General features: G+C 40.1%; 1 protein-coding gene across 3 annotated transcripts in view; it reads right to left on the reverse strand.

Moving 5' to 3' along the window:
• Positions 1-61: 61 nt before the first annotated feature.
• The window catches only part of Ankib1 (ankyrin repeat and IBR domain containing 1), a 102047-nt gene continuing 82185 nt past the window's right edge, over positions 62-19923 (reverse strand). For 2 of the 3 annotated variants that reach the window (XM_021162019.2, XM_029477841.1), the window contains exons 11-20: positions 18341-18471; positions 16157-16291; positions 14783-14869; positions 14512-14578; positions 12875-13020; positions 11788-11966; positions 10369-10420; positions 4810-4924; positions 3850-3983; positions 62-3540 (exon numbers count right to left, since the gene is read on the reverse strand). In XM_021162019.2, coding sequence (XP_021017678.1) covers positions 2800-3540; positions 3850-3983; positions 4810-4924; positions 10369-10420; positions 11788-11966; positions 12875-13020; positions 14512-14578; positions 14783-14869; positions 16157-16291; positions 18341-18471 — 1787 coding nt within the window. In that variant the 3' untranslated portion in view covers positions 62-2799. The remainder of the gene's footprint in view (positions 3541-3849; positions 3984-4809; positions 4925-10368; positions 10421-11787; positions 11967-12874; positions 13021-14511; positions 14579-14782; positions 14870-16156; positions 16292-18340; positions 18472-19923) is intronic. The other variant, XM_021162020.2, reaches the window with a different exon arrangement.

A 19923-nucleotide genomic window follows, 5' to 3' on the forward strand; every position in this document is an offset into this window, starting at 1 on the left:
GATGTGTGCGCACTGAGGTGGGCTGCCGAGGGCTGTGCTCACCAGAAGGCAGAGAATGAGGTGGTGTGAAGCACGACATTTTATTCATATGGCATACATTTCTTCCTCCCAATTTCACAAAACAGATCTTCAAGTTCTATCACTGTTTCTCTGCTGGATTCCAAGGAAATCATCACATTTTCCTCATAAACTGATAGAAATGAAAATGAGCACTAAATTCACAATTTTAATACACTTGTCATCAAATGACAGATTTATCAAATTTCATAATTTTAATACATTGTCATAGTGAAATCAAATTTACCTCTTGGGTATACAATTTTCAGCAAGTGGGCTATTGTAAAAATATGAGGCACTATTCAATTACATAATAGAACCAAATTAATACTGTCATATTGGAGGGTATTTAATATAAAGCAAGATTTGCTTTCTAATTAGTTTTAAATGAAGTTTATAATTTAATGAGACAAAAATGGAAATAGTTTAAGTAATAAATGTTTAATTAAAGAATTTTACATATTAACAGCATTCATTTGACCAAACATCTACAGGTCTGTAGAATCCTACTGTATATAAAGTGGGAATGTATCAAGTATAGACTATGAAAGTGCAAATAACAAGTCAAGGTTAGATTAATTTTTTTTTTACATTATAAAATTAACTTGTTTACAAAATAGGCTTTGCCAAACTTTATTATTGAATTGGAAAGTCAATGACTGTGTTAGTTTTAAAATATTTACCAAGGAAATACAAACTGGATAACCATAGTTTTTCCCACGCAGGAACCCAGCACATCATAACTGGCACTGCACAAGGTAAGGGAACAGGAAGTCCAGCACTCACGGATCTCCACAGGCACCCCTTCTCTCCATACACCCCCTCCACAGGCACCCCTCCTATCCACTGGATGTGCAAGATGCCTCTAGGGATGCAAGTGCTTTCTACTGGAAAAGTTACAGCTTGCTCTAGAAATGTTATGTTGTTCCTATTTTTAATCCAAATAAAAAATCCTTTAATGGACTATTTCAGTTTAATATACAGTAATACACTGTTGACAAAGTTAACATTTCCCCCCACTAACTTTAATAGGGATTCATACCAATGTTGTGGTAACTGGAAGAAAAAAAAAACCATTAGGACTCTTGATATCTATGAACAATTACCAATTAAATACTCAAGTACAATGTCTTCTTGGCCATATGAAATCAAAGTACATGAATATTTCAAAAGCAAAATTTGAAAAAGAGGTAATGACAAATGATAATCGTGGATATCAATAATAAGGACAATCGTTCACTTGGCCTAGGACCTCCCTGTACACAGTAGAGAGATTTTGGTTTCTGGTGACAATGTGGCAAAGCACTCCAGGAGTGCCCCTTGTATCTATGTTGCTTATGTTATGCTAGCTTCAGTAATGTAAGTACAAGAGTCATTGCAACAGTTTACTCTAGTTTAATTACACACTGGACCATTGCATCGTAATTACAACTAAGACCAGGATTTCTTCACAGCAGGACACTGATAACTAGGAGGTTGAGTTTTCAATACTAAACAGTGATCAAACAGCAAATGAGTATTGCGCAAGAGAACAAACACAGCAGCATTTGCTATCTAGGCAAACCAATTGAACACTTAGTTGTCATAGTTACTGTAAAGGCAAGGCCATGGGTGGTTTCATGGAGGTCTTTGCAATTCATAGCATAGTTACTTCAGAAAAGACATTGAGATTGGAATTACTGACTTACTTAACTGGCATCTATCCATTTAGGTTAGGCAAAGGCACGGTAACATGTTGCGTAGGATGTTGTATTGAATTTGCTAATAACTGTGGGATTTACTGTAACTCATGAAAACTCCAGTTTTTCTATGTTATAAAACACCATTAAAAGTAATTGCACCCGTTAGTAATTAGAATGCACTGTAAAACTGTGAAAACAAAGAACTATGATTGCACTTCCAATAAAGTGTCTCTTAAATACAGCACCGCTGTTGCTAATCAACTGTATTTTAATATTAAAATAAACTGTTTTAACAGCAGCATTAGCTTTAGTTTACTTAAGCTACAGGCTACATTTATTTAAATGCAGTCTCCATGGCAACAAAAGCCCATTAATTTCTGGACAGTCACTGCTACCGAGTGGCACCGTTGACTCCCGAGCCCGCTGACAGCTGCCCTGCAGCACACCTCCCTGCCTGTCCGTCAGCGCACGAGTCAGAGTTTGGCACAATTGGACTGTGAAGAGACATGAGAAGGAATCTTTGATGATGTGAAAGGAAACCGCTCACTGTGGTAGACGCAGCACGGACGCCTCAGCTCAAACTGCTTGGACAACAGGAGGGAAGGAGGCCCCTGGAGAGGAGAGGACACTGAGGACACGAGAGCAGAACTGTCTGGCCCAACTTCTACAATGAAGAAAACTCTTCACTTCTATAAAAAAGAGGAAGCTATCTAAGGATTAAAGAGTAAGCTTTTGATTTAAAAGGTCAACTTAAGTACTGCCGACTCCAGGCTAGACAGAGCGCTGTGTTCGCTCAGAATGTGGATGGCAACCCATTTATTCCATTGTGTTTTCTCCTGCTCCTTTTTGTCACTAAAAAGGGGGATAGACACAAAAGAAATTCCCTGTAAGGTTAAAGTCGGCACTGCAGTTATCATGTGAAGGGAACTCCATTGCATTCAATCCTAACATCAGTGGTTCATAACCGAGTTCAAATTAAGTGCATTCGAGTTTCTCTAAAGCATATGCCACCTCCCAGACCCCTGTACTGTGATTCACCCAGAGAGCAAATGTATGCAGTTCATACTGAATGTACTTGCTCGAGCCAGTCGCTTGAGGTCTGAGGGGTTTGACTGGCAGCATCTGGCCTGTCCCCCGTGCCCACTGCCTCGTTACTACTGTCACCAGCTTGAGACAACGCTTCCCTGGCCAGAATATTCTCTTCCAGAGGATTTTCTTCCATCTGGGCTCTTTCACCCTCATGAACACCAGTATCTTTGGACACTGAGTCTTCTGGTGGCACCAGTTCCATGTCCCTCACACCTTCAGACCCATCTCTTATACAAGGAAGCTGAGGCTCAGCACTAATTTCTGTGGTTGCTGCTGGAGGAATCAGGGCAATACTCTGCGGGTTCATGTCATGAAACCAAGCCATAATATTGCCAAGAAGATTGTCATTGGCACTGGGGTCCTGGCCAGCTGAGTCAAGGTCACTGGAAGAGGGACAGAAATCACTTCTTGTCTCACTGAGAGGGCGTGAACTCAAAGTGTCAGTTGAAAATGGGTCACTGTCTGCTCCTAGTCTCATGAGACTGTCACCAAGCTCCAGCAGCTCCGAGCTGCTCAGCGCAGCCCGAGGACTCTCAGTGCTGCGGGGCACAGAGTCCAGTCGGGAAGGTAAAGATGTGCCTATGGCTCCTAGGGATGCCTCGTTACTAAGGAAGTCTCTAGTTTCCTCATCCATGTCCAGCCCAGACTCTTGCAGTGACAACTGGATGGCAAGCAGTATGTTGGGATCATCTTCATCCAAGGAACTCAGAGCCTGAGGTGAGAGAAAATCACACCACTTTAAAATGTGACTAAAGGAGAAATTATTTAACCCAATCACATTTACCCATCTTTTTAAAATCAGATAATAACACCACTTCTAATTTTACAAGTTATTTTATATATTTAAATCTTACAATTTTCTCCTTACCTTATAAATCTGAAGTACAAGAACCCCTTTGTACCCTATTGACCACTGAAACAAAACTTCTACCACAGAAAGAAGAAAAAGGAAACCAGCAAAAGAAACCACTAGACAGAGAAGCGAAGGCATGGCATGGTGCCCAGCCGCCAGCGAGACTACCTGAAGAGAGTCCTGGTTTGCAGAGCGACTGGCAGGGCTGTAGTCCCGCAGGGAAGAGCTGTGCAGCACACTCATCGATGCAGAGCTGACCACAGATGCACCAGGCCTGCGGCCGCTGCCCCCCTCTGGGAGATCTGTTAAAAACAATTGGCACCACAGACAATTGAGTTGTTGTCTCCACACATCTATACACTGGTAGGCTTTCTCAGCTCCCAGGAAAGCTCATCTTCATACCCACACCCACTGCATCTCCTGCATTTGTCCCCAGGACTGTGTGATGGGAGCAGTAACAGATATCCAGTGTGATCATCTCAGTAATTCAGGATCTACTGCCCACACCCTTTTCCCAAGTCACAATGAATTTCAGTGTTTGTGTCTTCAGATTTCATAAATTTAAAGAGTTCTGGAACTATAATAGCCTCAAGAACCAATCTACAGGCCAACTGATCCTGATATTACAGTCTAGGCGTGTTTAATGAAACATTTAACAGTTACAAGTCAAATAATTAAAATAGTTCTGTTTTTAAGACTGGTTCTGGGAAAGCTGAGGCCCCAATCACCTGTGCACAAGAATCTTTTACTTATTGCATTTTAATCTGGTAGGATGCCCCTTACCTGGTTTTTAAATGCAGAGAAAATGTTCCAAGCATGCCATAATGGTTTTAAGAGCTTCCACTTTCTGAGCATTCACAGTGCTTTATGTCATTACCTACTTTGATACTGACTTTAAAATAAGCGAACTGAAGATAAAGACGGTTTGTGCCTTGATTACGTTATGTAGCAGGACACTCTGGCTTTAGTCATTAACTTCCTGGTTTTCTTTATCCTTAGACAATAGAGGCATCTCTACATCTATGCTGAACCCAAACTGCAAACTCACAAACACTGACAACTACTAGTTTTAAAAATAAACTCAAGAGATTAAGAGACAAAATGGCATCCACTGTCCCGGGAGCTCACCGAAAGTGCTTTCGCTTGGTTCATCCAGGTCTGTAGGGTTACTGAGCAGGCTATGCACATCTCCTCGACGGCGCTGCTGTCTGTGTCTCCTCCGATACTGAAATTCAGCATATTCCTGCATAAACCAAAGGTTATAAAATACAGGAGAGCATGCAAATTGTAAAAATGCAACTAAAACTAAAACACACTTTCTTTAGGAGAAAAAAAAAGTGTGATTTTATATGCATAGTATAAAAGCACTTGCTTTAGAAAAGGAAACTTCAAATTTAGCCAAGCAAAGAAAATAAAGGAAGAAAGCAAAATCAAAATTTCTAGTGGTCACAGGTGCTTCTACTAGGGCTAACTGTAAGCTCCAGAACTAGACATAACTGCTATTTCCATGGTCTTGTTATGTAAAATTACATTGATACCACAACCATCCTCCTACAGGTGTTAGGCTAGGCTCTCTCGGGGGTGGGGGTGGGGTGGGGGGGTGTCTAGTTTTTAAAGAAGTACGGGTGGGGTGGAACAGGAAGGGGGAACAGAAGCAGAAACAATGGCAGAAAACCCAGATGACATCCACACTGATATGTACCTGCCAGAAAACTGAGCTGCCTTTGTGATGATGATATATCAACTCAAAAGTCAATTGCTGAAAGAGAAGCACACTACACACGGCTTTCAAATGCACTACTGAGTTTCCCTTCTCAGCCAGTGGCCAGCTGTACTGCAACTCAGGGAGTATTTACAACTTAGCATTTGGAAGGAGACAGACTAAAACAGGTCTGTGTATGTTTGATTTACATTTGTGGTGATCGTTTATGTTTGTTACTACCAAAGGCTATAATTTGAGAGTATCTGCTACAGATTTCAGTAACAGGAAGTGAGAGTCAAAGAGAAGCCAGGATGTATGGCAGCAGACTTTTGAGAATCATTGTTGAAACTCCCAGGGCTAAACATGAAGAGCCTCGGGCTTATGATGATCCCAGTTATTTATGGTGAAAGTACTAGAACTAAGAGAAGTCAGGTTATAAATTATAGAATTTCCACACTTTATTAATCTGGCCAAATCAATCTATCTTTATCAATCTAATCTTGCCTGTCTGTCTGTCCATCTGTCCAGCCGGCCGGCCATCCACCCATCCATCTATCCATCCTAACTTAACCTATCTGTGTGGCTGGAAATGGAACCCAGCCTAACCCTAACCCACCCTAATCCTAACCCTGCCCCTGCCCCTGCCCCTGGCCCTGCCCTTGCCCCTGATCCTAACCCTGCTCCTGCCCCTAACCCTGGCCCTGGGCAGACACACTCTGCCACTGAGCTCCAGCTCCAGCCCATTCCTAAATGTCTTTAGACTTCAGCATCCATCTGTGTTTAGATACAAGTCAGCGAGTGAAGTGCCCTGCTGGGTCACACAGGTCCCTTAACATCTCCCCTGAGCTGTGGCATCATTTCCTCTTTCCTGGAGACAGATGCTTGAGAATGCTTGTGTTATCACAGGATTAGTGCACACACCACATTTCTTAGACAGAGACAAAAGGGGGATCTACCTCACTGCAAGGCTCCTTTGTAAGGCGAACATGCTTAACTTCTACAAGACCCGAGCAGTGCAGTAATTCTGAGAACATAAGTTTCTATTGATTAACAGAATGCCAGGGCCAGGGCCAGGGCCAGGGCCAGGGCCAGGGCCAGGGCCAGGGCCAGGGGCAAAGTTCAGGGCCAGGGGCAGGATTAGGGTGGGTTGGGGTTAGGCTGGGTTCAATTTCCAGCCACACAGATAGGTTAAGTTAGGATGGATGGATGGGTGGATGGATGGATGGATGGATGGACGGACAGATGGACAGCATTTGCAATTTGAGAAAGGAAACTTGCTCTATTTCTAACTATTCCCACAGAAAACCCTGAGTGGCATTCTGACAGGGTGCAACACACTAACAATGTATTTTATCAAAAAATTGTCTGAAAACTGCCACGGACTCCTCAGATTTTCAAGTAAGCACGTGAAGGGACAGGATGCTTCAGATGGTGTGAGAACAATAAGGTCAAGAGAAGATGAAAAGGACAAGAGAAATCCTTTGAGGTCACATGGAATGCTAGGAGGTGCTTTGCTTCAAGATTTATTCTCTTTGCATTAGGCTCAGCCCTTTTAAAGCAACATAAACACTTGTTCATGCCTGCTACAGATTCTACCAATCAGTTTAAAGAGACAAATTGGCAACCTACAGATTAGGAAAAATATCTTCACTAACCCCACATCCGATAGAAGGCTAATATCCAAAATATATAAAGAACTCAAGAAGCTAACCTCCAAAATACCCGAAGCAAACCAATAAAAAAAAATGGAGGTATAGAGCTAAACAGAGAATTCACAAGAGAGGAATCTCGAATGGCCAAGAAGCACTTAAAGAAATGTTCAAAGTCCTAGTGATCAGGGAAATGCAAATCAAAACAACCCTGAGATTCCACCTTACACCAATCAGAATGGCTAAGATCAAAAACTCTGGTGACAGCAGATGCTGGCGAGGATGTGGAGAAAGAGGAACACTCCTCCATTGCTGGTGGGATTGCAAACTGGTACAACCACCCTGGAAATAAATCTGGAGGTATCTCAAAAAGCTAGAAATAGATCTACCTGAAGACCCAGCTATACCCAAAAGATGCTCCATCATACTACAGAGGCACAAGCTCCACTATGTTCATAGTGGCCTTGTCTGTGATAGCTAGAAGCTGGAAACAACCCAGATGTCCCACAATGGAAGAATGGATACAGAAAATGTGGCTCATTTACACAATGGAGTACTACTCAGCTATTAAGAAGGAGGACATCATGAGTTTTGTAGGCAAATGGATGGAACTAGAAAATATCATCCTGAGTGAGGTAACTCAGACCCAAAAGAACATGCATAGTTTGTACTCACTAATAAGTGAATATTAGCCAAAAAAGGTACAGAATACCCAAGATACAGTCTACAGAACTCAAGAAGGTTAACAAATCGAAGGGCCCAAGTGAAGATGCTTCAATCCCACTTGGGAGGGAGAAGAAAGTAATCGTGGGAAGCAGAGGGAAGGAGGGACCTGGGTGGGAAAAGGGACAGGGAGGGGAAGAGGGGAATATGATCAGGTATGGGGGTGGGGGCAGAGAGAAGCCTTGAGGGCCAGCAGAAAGAATGGAAATATGCAACCTGGGGGGTGTGGTGAGAGCTGGGAGGCGAGAGCCCTTCAGGACTTGAAGGGAGGGACCTTAGATGAAATGCCCAACAGTGGGGAGAGGGAACTTGTAGAGTCCATCTCCAGTAGAAAGGCAGAGCATCAAGTGGAGAGACGGTGTTGCCATCCCACAGTCAAAAGCTCTGATCCAGAATTGTTACTGTCTAAAAGAACAGCAGGGACAAAAATGGAGAAGAGACTGAGGGAAAGGAGGTTCAGTGACCAGCTCAACTGGGGATCCATCTCAAGGGGAGGTTTCAAGGCCTGTCATTATTACTAATGCTATGGTGTGCTCCCAGACAGGAGCCTAGAATGGCTGTCCTCCAAGAAACCCAACAAGCAGATGACTGAGACAGATGTAGATATTTACACCCAACCAATGGACTGAGTTGGGATCTCTGTGGTTGAATTAGGGGAAGGATGGAAGAAGCTGAGGAGGGCGGCCCCTTGGGAAGACTAGTAGTCTCAACTAAGAGATATCTCAGACACTGAGCCACCAACCAGGCAGCATACACTAGATGTTCTGAAGCCCCAGACACATGTACAGCAGAGAACTGCCTGGTCTGGGCTCAGTGAGAGAAGATGTGCCTAACCCTGGAGAGACTTGAGGCCCCAGGAAGTTGGGAGGCCTGGAGGGGTGGGGAGTTGGGACATCCTCTTGGAGACGGGGGGAGGAGGAATGGGATAAGGAATGGGATGAGGGCAGACTGGGAGGGGGATAATGATTAGACTGTAAAAAAATATTAAAGATACACACACACACACGAGTTATATTAGCTAGGAAGCTCAAAGATGTCAGGACTCTAAGTCAAAAACTGCAAGATGATACTTAAACAACTGTGATCAGAGAAAGGTTTTATTCTTTGCTAAATTGTGTTAACAATTTAGTGAATAAAGCTTATCTTTTAAGGTGGAAAATGTCCACATCCCCCAAACCGTAATGATATGATACCAAAATAACAATCTTAGGATCAGTAAATTAAAGAATAATTTGTTTTATAAAGAATTAATTTATGGGCTGGAGAGATGGCTCAGTGGTTAAGAGCACTGACTACTATTCCAGAGGTCCTGCGTTCAATTCCCAGCAACCACAACCATCTATAATGAATGGGATCTGATGCCCTATTCTGGTGTGTCTGAAGACAGCTACAGTGTACTCATATAAATAAAATTTATTTTAAAAAAGGAGACTGATTTATTTAAAAAGAATTTATAATAAATATACTATTATTTATTACATATTAAATATTTTTACAGCTTAAGTATTTTTAATTGACTTAAATTCTTAAAGCACAAACTCCTGTCACGATTGCTTGCATATACCTAAATTAAAAAAGCCTCCAGGTGATTGGCAGTATCCTCAGCAGCTGAGACGAGACAGCATCTAATTTAAACAAGCCACAGGCATTTCTGGATAGTAATTACTTTCATGGTTTTTCAGTTTCAAAAAACAAATGGGTAACAAAGATCAGCAAGAGCTTCACCATTTGTCGTCCTCTTTATAATAATTAAAGGATATCAAATGACATTTTATAAAACACAAAGCAAACAGAAATTAAAATAATTGTTAAAACTATTTTAAATTCAGATCCAACAGTGGCCATGGCAAATTAAATATGAGAGAAGAGCAGCGAGAGTGAGGGTGTTCCTAGGTGTCATCTCCCTCAGCACAGCCACTGCTCCTCAGTTTTCATAGTTTAAAATGGTTTATCAGCCAGCTGTGGTGGCACATATTCTGAGCACTCAGGCGGCAGGCAGACAGGTCTCTAGGTTAGAGGCCAGCCTTGTTTGCAGAGGGAGTTCCAGGACAGCCAGGGCTCTAGAGAAATCCTGTCTGAACCCTCATCCCTCCTGATGTGCCCCTCTCCCCCAAGAGAAAGGTTTATCAATATCAACTGGAACAGTCTGGTAAGTCTTAAGGGCAGCAGAAAGTAAGAAACATCTCCACACAGACATCACTCCTGTGAGGCTTTCCACCTTGGGAAACAATGACAAGAAATTCACCTCAGGTTGTGGCAGTAACGGCAACAAAGTCTTCACTTAGATTTTTAATGCGTTTAGACTAATAGAACATTACAACTACACATTTCTAGTAAATAGAATTTAAATCTCTATTAACAAACTAGAAGACATGTTCCAAAACTTCCTGCTGTGAATCTGACTAAGCTCTCTTTAGTAATTACTAGCAGTGAGCAGGGAATGCACTGTAAGAGATTGTTGCATGCAGGGTGTACAGAGGCAATGTTGCTACAAAGGGCAGAGCGAGCATCATTCACCTCAGAGGATTTACCACAGGTCAGGGTACAGGTGCAAGCAGGATTGCATGAAGAAAAACCAGGAAGATAACCCCCAAGCCCCAGAAACACAATTACCTCAGGTGAAGCAAATCCTAAATATTCCCAATCCCATGTTCCACCGGCAAAGCTACAAAGAAATTAGACATACTGTTTGATTCATTATCAGTACTGCAAGTATACAACCAGACCCTTACCCTTTGGATAGTCCCTTTAATGCTTATCTACTAGTAACATGCCATATTCATATTCATCCATTTTTTAAAATTTTACTTATTCACTTTCCATCTTGCTCACTGCCCTAGCTATAGCAGTCCTGGGCAGATCCCGCAAAGATGAACCACCATCCCACAAAGACTCTTACTCAACTATGTTCATAGCAGCTTTATGCGCAATAGCCAGAAACTTGAATGTGGACATCTACACAATGAAATACTCTTCAACTATTAAAAACGACACATCATGGATTTTGCAGGCAAATGAATAGAATTTGAGAATATCATCCTGAGTGGGATAACAATGACCCAAAAGGAAACACATGATATGAACTCACTTAGAAGTGGGTGTTAGCCATAAAGTACAGGATACCCACACTATACTCCACAGACCCAAAGATCCAACTATTAAAGTAATAATGACTTCCAGTATATTTTTGAATTCTAAGTTGCTTTATACTTGTAAAAAATGATGGAGAAAATAAAAATAACTGTGATGCATGAAAGTGTTCTGACTGCTTTTTTTTTTTCTTTTTATTGAGACAGGGTTTCTCTGTGTAGCCCTGGCTGTCCTGGAACTCACTTTGTAGACCAGGCTGGCCTGGAACTCAGAAATCCGCCTGCCTCTGCCTCCCGAGTGCTAGGATTAAAGGCGTGCGCCACCACCACCCGGCCTGACTGCTTTCATTTTAATTTCATAAGTATAAAAGATATTTACCAGATATATTTATGTAAAAACAAAGACACAATTAGTGTTATAAACATAAGAAAAATGCTTCAATTGATTGTGGTAGAAGCGGTAAAATTATAATGTATGAAAAAATAAGCAAGCCAATGATTCAGGGGATGAATTCAGATCGCTTAAGTAGCCTTACAAACAGCAGACTTCGCATTTCCTCATAATTTCATAATATCAAAATACAAATATGAACACAGCAAGTTGGCAAGTTACCAAATTCTATGTCCTAGAGGTGTTTATTGGTATCACTGCCAAGTCACTACATAATTAAACTTGAAATGACATATGTCAGAATTCTTTGGATTACGAATCCTGGTATGTGAAAGGCAACCTATTCTAATTTAGTCTGGAGAGTTACACAGTGACAGACAAATAATCATTCTGAAAGGAAAAATCATCAGAAAGGATTTAACACCTTTTATCAGCTATCCATATTGTAGGTGTAAGAAACTTCTGAGAAGATGAATGCTAGCTAAATAAAAAAAAAAAGTCCTGCCACTGGAGGCTCAAGCCAGTGAGGTTTCTGCAGTGCCCAAGTTTTACCTGCGCCTGGGAGCATCCGGTGAGTCTGCAGGAGCAACACCACGAGCGACAGATGCCAGGAACTCTTGCCTTTTCTGCTGCACGAGGCATGCTGCCCTGATGATCTTGTGCCGAGGTGTACGAAGATAAGGCCTATTGACTTTCTGGGCAAGGTCTTCAGTGACCATTTCCAGGTCTGTCTAAAGAAAGAAGGAGAAACAAGAGTTACAAGCTGAATGGGTTAGTATACAGATACAACGCATACTGGTTTCTCAGTCAAGTCAAATTCTTTTGAGGTCAGAAATTAAATTTTGAAATAATTTTCTACTTGCCATGCTTATTATTTTCTTTGTTTTTCAGGTTATGAAAAGATGGTAGCTTACGTCATCATAAAATGCAAGAAGACAACATTCCTCTGATGACACTGACAAGGAGGCAGTGGGTACAAATCACCCAGTAGTGGGTTAGTCACCACTTAGAAGGAATTTGTTATTGTATTCGTGGAAAACAAAACAAAACAGTAGGGTACACTCAGGTCACTGCACAAGCCAGTGCACAGCTGCGGTGATGCAGCCTGTGTATAAATGCTGAAGGACTCTAGGACAAGGCAAGACTACCATGACCTTGAAAGAAATGTAGAACATAAATCAGGAGAGGGCAGCTTAAAAGTGTAAAATGAGAATCAGCAGGGAGGGAATTGTCATGGCTTCCAACTAGGGAGTGATACTGTGAGGCTGGTGAGGCTAGTGACTGACTTAGGGCTTTTTGTTTTAAATATGTAACTTTCTGAATTATACTTTTGAAATAAAATGGAAAAGGTAAACTTTCTATTCAAATATACAATATAGTTTGTTTCATCTCTGAAGATAAAGCTGCCATTTTAATATAATAAGAAATAGGTCACATTTAACCAGTTTGAAATAAACTAATGCTATAGAAATGTTGCACAGCTCAAAAGTCATTTAAACTCATGCTGACAAATTTAAGCTCAAAGAAAATTTTAGTTCATTAAGGGTAATTTTTCTTTATTTAAAGCCATTTAAAAATAAAAACAAAACTGTTTTACTACTCATACTTAAAGTTAAAACAATTTAAAATGGCATCTTACTTGCATTAGTTCAAAAATTTCTTTCTTTGTGCTTTTGGGTTCTAAGAAAAATCCGTATGGATAAGAACACTTGAGGATGCGCCGAGTTTTTAGAAGAACACGCACTGCATCTTCGATGAAAGTGGTATCTGGACAGCCTCCTTCAGCTACAAAGACATTTGGGACAGTGTATGTGTTTGCAGATACATACTTTGACTAAACTAAAAATCTAGATACACACTCATACATGAAACAAGAACTTGTATAAAATGTCTCTGCTACGTAGCTTGCTTGAAAAGAAATCTAATTATAATTACTCCCCTGCAAAAGCAATACTGTAAAAAACAAACCAGATAGCAAATGCTGAGGAACAGCTGGTTAACTGATGCTAAAACCATCATGGAGAAAAAAAGAACGAAAGAAGAATAAGGAGGAAGAGAGAAGAAACTGTCTTAATAAGATAGCTCCAAGTCGCATAACACTTTATTTCTAAACTGCAAATAAAAAGACATTAAGCTGTAGATCCAAATTGAAGTACTGCTGAAAATCAAATTCATACCTTTATGAAGGTACTACATATGGCTGCACACACAGACATAGAGCACCTTAGTATAGCTGCATGTACTATGTCTCTAGTAGTCTCTGTAGTAGGCTATAAATGCAGAGGGATAGGACCACCCGTTGCCTTTCACTATCATACACGTTGAGACGTGTAAGCAGCAGATTGTTTTGCTTTTCAATTGTTACATCTCTTAATTTTCAGCTTTACTATGCTGCTTGGAACATCTAATATGAATAAAAGCAATAATTTGCACTTACTGAATATTTACTGTATGTCAGACACAGTTCTAAACATGGGGAACTACACATCTGAGAGTTTTCTTCTAGCCTCACTGTGGACGTCTCCTGAGTTTATATTAGTACAGCAGGGTCATATAACCCCTACAGTCTACAGAATAATAATTAATAGGAACACGTGGCCAGTAGTGGTGCCTCCACTCTAATTTATTTAACTTTTGTACTGTTTTATTAGAAAACTATTTTCATAAAAAAAGAGTATGAGAGCAAATTATTTTATGAACTGAGACAAACATAACAGATCACTTTTATGTTTGAAATGTGTTTTTAACATATAAATTATGAGCTCTTCAAAAATAAGCAAACCGAGATTATGTTCTGTGTAGTTGAGGTGGATATTGTGCCCAGTGATCATCAACACTCTGTCTGTATTTAGGAATTATTTCTTTAACCTCTAACCTCTAATTTGGAGCTCACAAATTAGGCCCTCCCATGGCTTTGCTTCTGGAGCTCAGTCCTCCCAAACTCTTCTCTGATGTCTGAAGCAGCTCTGGGCATGCCCTGCCCCTCTTGGAAGCTCTTTAGGGACCCATTCATTTTGCCAGGACTAGAGACCAGTAGGGGCACAGAGGAAGGAAAATGACAGTGTGGTTTGTCTGCTAACAGCAAAGGCTGCATTAGGAGAAGTTTCACAGATGCTAATCACATGCCAACATGTCCCCAGGGCTTGGGACAATGCCAGAAGCAGCTCACAGGGCTACTGTCCTTTTTAGGACACTACTGCCCTCTACCACTGAATTTACTTAGCAGATGTGTGAAAACACACACACACACACACACACACACACTTTAAAACTTACTTTCTTTGAGAGCTCTACTCAACTGCTCCATCTTTTCTTTGGCTGTTTTAAGAAGGCGTTGTTCTAACTAAAGGAACAGAAATAAATAATTTAAATAATCTTTATTTTATTTTTTTATTTTTTTGAGGTTGGGTCTCTCTGTGTAGTACTGGTTGTCCTGGAACTCACTCTGCAGTCCAGGCTGGCCTTGAACTCACAGAGATCCACCTGCACCCAGCCTCTTTATTCTTAACATAGTATTTTATCTCATTTGTAATGATTTGGGACATACCTGATAACTATGCTCATGGTTTTTATATCTTGTATAATAGTGCATAAATCTGTCAAGTTCCTGAAACCGTTTATGTTTCTTCTCAGCCTAGGAAACAAAAATACATAATGACTTTTATTAAAGCTACTCTTAAAATTGGTTTGAGAGGGATTAATGTTTCACTAATATTGGGTAGCAATGCATGCAGATATATTTATTATTTTGTTGCTAGAATATAATGACCAATACATTTTAAAGTTGTCTGTCTGTATTCTCTGTGATAAAATAATGAACTCCCGACTACATCTTCAATTTTGATTGCATGGCTTACAGCTACAGATAGATTTGTATCTCTTCAAAATTCACATTGAAGGACAAATCCAAAATGTGACTTGCATTTGGAGTCAGGGCCTATGAGGAGGTGATGGGTTAAGTGAGGCCATTATTATAGATCTATCTTCATGGAAATGGACACCATAGATCTCTTGTTCTATTTCCCAGCCATCATCACAGAGCCCAGAAAGTTGGGGCCTGTTGGCACTCCTAGAGGAGCATCCTCACCAAGGTAGAGTCAGGTGGAACTTTTTTGAGACTTCATAGCCACCACAATGGAGAGAGATGGAAGAGCTGGCTCAGTGATTAAGGTCATTGGCTGTTCTTCCAGAGGACTCGTGTTTGATTCTCAGGACACATATGGTGGTTCACAGCCACCTGTAACTACACCGTCAGGACCTCCCATGCCCTGACCACGGACACTATGTATATATTGATACACATGCAGGCAAACCACCCATGCATAAAATAAAAAATAAAAAAAACTTAAAAAAACGATCTAGGTTTAACAGACAAGCAAAGTACGACAACTGAGGGGGCTGGAGAGATGGCTCAGTGGTTAAGAGCACTGCCTGCTTTTCCAGAGGACCTGGGTTCAACTCCCAGCACCCACATGGCAGCTCACAACTACAGCTTAGAGTCTTAAGTGATCCAACACTGTCTCCTGATCTCTGAGCACCTGGCAGGCATACACATGTGCACGGACATATATTCAGGCAAAACAACCACACATGTAAAATTAATAAGCTAATTTAAAAAAAAAAAGAAACATTCTCTCCTTGGGCCTGACTGGGAAAAAAAAAAAAGACACAAGTATACCATAATATATTGTAATGCTGATATTATACTAAAAATGGTTTTAAATCTTTACAAAGGCAGGCTGGAATTGGATTTTTTCATATTTTCATCAAAAGAAAAAAAATAGCTCCCAATTTTTAGCTTTTTTTTTTTTTTTTTTTTTTTTGCTTAAAGGGCACTCTAAAGTATATTCAACTTCATCAAGATGAAGACATGTCAATCCCTCCCACAGTGGCCTGGAATACACAGTTAGGCAGGCGTTACCTCCACTGTCATCTCCTTGGATTGCTCCTCCACATGCTGGATGACTTCATAGCGAGTGCATCTGTAGTAACCTCCAGTGGAAGAACTATGTTTTTTCCATTCTTCTAGGCAGATCCAGCAAAAGTCATACTTGCACTTTAAAAGGAAACATATGCAGATATCTCCATATATTAACTAAAATTTTACTCATTAAGTAGACCATAATTAGAAGACAATTACACAATTACAAATGAAAGTTCATCTTTTTATACTTATGGGTTCAAAAAGATCTTCTAATTCTACACTCTTCTGGTATCTTCTTCTATCAATACTTCTGGTGCTGGTTCATTTATTTATTTTCAAACATTTAAATCTTGGGTTTATCTTCTCTAATATAAACTCAACTTTAGAGCTGTCTACTTATCACAACACCATGCACTGACCACTTCATGTTGCCCCACTGGTTATATATCTGGTTATACACTGACATCACCCCACATTAACTCCCATTGTATGCATCTATTTCCTAGGCTTGCTTTCTAGTCTGTTCACACTGTGTGTATTCACATGCCAGTACCATACACAGTGCTTCAAGTATTGAGCTTTCATGGCATATTATCTTGCAAGGCTACCTCCCCTGATAACTTTGTTTTTCAATGTTTTCCTAATTAAACTTGCTTTGATTTACCACATGATCATCTGAATTAAGTTTTCCTGGATGCAGAAAGACAACATTTCGAGGGGGAAATGAAAGAGTGTTCTTAAAAATAAATTAGTTTATTTTTAGATGAACAAACATGTCATTCTTTTAAAAACCAAACACATTGGATTTCAGACAATGCAAACTATCTATTATAATCCACACGGAACCATCAACAGCCCAGGCAGATTATGAAGTTGTTCACACTGGGCATGGATTCAGCTGTGTGCATGAGGGTTATCTATCATCTAGGTAAGTTTACTAAGTCCGAATAAGAAAACAACCGTTTAGTTTTATTTTCTTTCTCTTTCGAGACAGCCTCACTGTGTAACTCTAACTGGTCTAGAGCTTGCTATGTAGACCAGGCTGGTCTCATAGATGACCTGCCTCTGCCTCCCAAATGCTGGGATTAAAACCATGCACTACCATGGCTTTATAAACTACTCAGTTTGTATTTTTGATTTGATCAATTAAAAGAGTATACAAAATAAGATTCTTACATTTACAGATCTTGTAAATAAATGTTTGTTTTAAACCCCAGAGACTCTCAAGAAACATCTGATTAATGTGGTACCTTTGTATCATCAGTCTGATTAATTCATGAAAATATCCTTCCAGCAATCTGTATTTATCAAGTACTTACTACTGTGCTGCGAAGGACAGAAAAGTAATACTGGCGTCTACCCCAATAGTCAGCTATTGATCGTTGATGGTCAATGTATACTTCTGTGTACATTTAGGGAATCTACATCACATTTTCTAAGAACAAAACTAAACAGGAAATTGGAGATGAGACCATATTTAGAGAAAATCATTTTGTCCAGTTTTAGTTCAGTTTAATGAACTAAAATTGGGTAATTTTCTCAGAAACCAACAGTAGGCCTTTTCCTTCTGCCCCTCAGGGATCCTCTGCTGTCTCAAGAAGTCCATTTCTTTACATTAAATTTACTATAATATAAACTTGTAAGATAATTCTGTAACTTCCATTCTTTTGCAAGTTATAATTCAATGAGCACTGGCTCAAGGTGAAAAAAAAATCAAGTATTGTTAGAGTAATGTTAATATATTTTATTAGTCTTAAATATTTTAATTTCTTTCACTTTCTAAATAAGAAAAATTATATTGTCTTAATATTTTAAAACATTACTTAAAAACCTAGATGGTCTTTCTAATAAAGGAAAAAATGAGAGTATTAGTAGTTTCCAAACAAAACACTGAAATAGAGGCATGGATTAATATAGCATTGTTAATCTTATTCCAAGATTGTTAAAAATGTAAGTAGCTTCTTTTTCTACAATGAAATCAGGAGAACACAGACTTCCTTTCAACCCCTTGAAGGTTTCAGCTAGGTGGATCTCTTTTTGTATTGTAAGTTTTAAATGTCGTAAAGAACTGAGTTATTTATTTAGTGGATGGATTTATTAGCAGAATACCATCTTGTTTTGTAGTACAAACTCAATGAAGACTCTAATGACAAAGCATGGAAATGTGTGTCAGCCTCTTACCTTGGCACACTGCATGTGATTGCAGCCCTCGTTCTTCTGTATTGGAGACTTACAGTTCGCACAAGGCTTGGAGTTAGTTAACAGCCACAGACAATTGGCAGCGTCCTCATAGGCTTCACTGACTCCGACAACTTTGAGGTATTGAGCACAAACATAATAAATACATGGTTAAGCACTTAACTTCAGAGGGAGGGAACTAGGCTTTTCTTTGCAGGCTCTCTCCATGGTAATCATGTGTTTGTCTTTCCTGTTAGTATCTAAGGGAAGATTTTTAAAACTTCTTCATTTTCAATAGTATAGGAAGTTCTGTTCCAACATTCTTAAAAAAAGAGGCCCCTTGGTCTTGCAAACTTTAGTACAGGGGAACGTCAGGGCCAAGAAGTGGGAGTGGGTGGGAGGGTATGGGGGACTTTTGGGATAGCATTGGAAATGTAAATGAAGAAAATCCCTCATTAAAAAAAACTATTTGAAAAGAAATTTCTCTGTAAAGCTATACAAATAAAAATGGGAATGAACCAAAGGTTTTTTTTGTTTTTTTTTTTTTAAAAGAGTATGTGCTTTGTTTAAAGTAACTATTATAGTAAAGAAAGTTATAGAAGAGTGATTACCTTAGACCAGCAATTCTCAACGTGGGGGTTGATGGCCCTTTCACAGGGGTCCCCTAAGGCCACTGAAGAACACATATTTTAGATGGCCTTAGGAACTGAGACACTGCTCCGCATCTCCAGGCGGGTGTGCCATATGTAGGCATGCCCACACACCAGCGCCCAGAACTGTACTGAAGGGTTGCAGCATTAGGAAGGTTGAGAACCGCTGTGTTAGACTATAGTCTCTTTTTAGACTGTAATTTTATATTATGTATATGAATGTTTTGCCTGCATGTATGGATCTGCCTGGTGCCTGCAGATGTCAGAAAAGAGTGCTGGATCCCTTGGAACTAAAGTTGTAGATGTTTGTAAGCTACCTTGTAGGTCTGAGAACCAAATTCGGATCCTCTGCAAGAGCAACAGCTGCTCCTAACCACTGAGCTATTTCTCCAGCCCCTAAACTTTAATTTCTTAAAATAGGCTAATTGCAAACAAAATGATTAGGGATTCTTTATAGTGGAAAGCTTTAAACAACAATATTAAATTCAGAACCTGGCCCCGAGCCTCCTGAGGGCAACAATTACACAAGAGCACCACTTTTTCTCCTTCTGTTTTTAATCTGTAATTACTTCAGACAAGCCAACCCAAGGGGATATGCCTACAACTAAATTCATCTCTTAGATCTGTTTCTCTTTATTTACCTAACATGCTTGTAAGTCATCTCCAGAGTTCAGATCGGTCTGTGAGGAGGACTGGCTTCAGCATCCTCTGGCTAGCTTACTCAGAGTATGGCTGACTCCACACCTTCCTCTCTCACTTCCTCTCCATCCCCATTCTTGGTTGTCTTTCTGAGACAGCAGAAACAGAAAACCCACCCTTCTTTCCAGTTCCTTCTCCCTCCTACCCTCAGCAATACTACCTACACAGTAATCTTCTGAAAATCAAGTTGTTTTCTCTGCTTTCCCTTGACAAAGGGCTACAAGATAAAATCCAATT

The sequence above is a fragment of the Mus caroli genome, chromosome 5, assembly GCF_900094665.2.
Source record: "Mus caroli chromosome 5, CAROLI_EIJ_v1.1, whole genome shotgun sequence".
NCBI classification, from domain to species: Eukaryota; Metazoa; Chordata; class Mammalia; order Rodentia; family Muridae; genus Mus; species Mus caroli.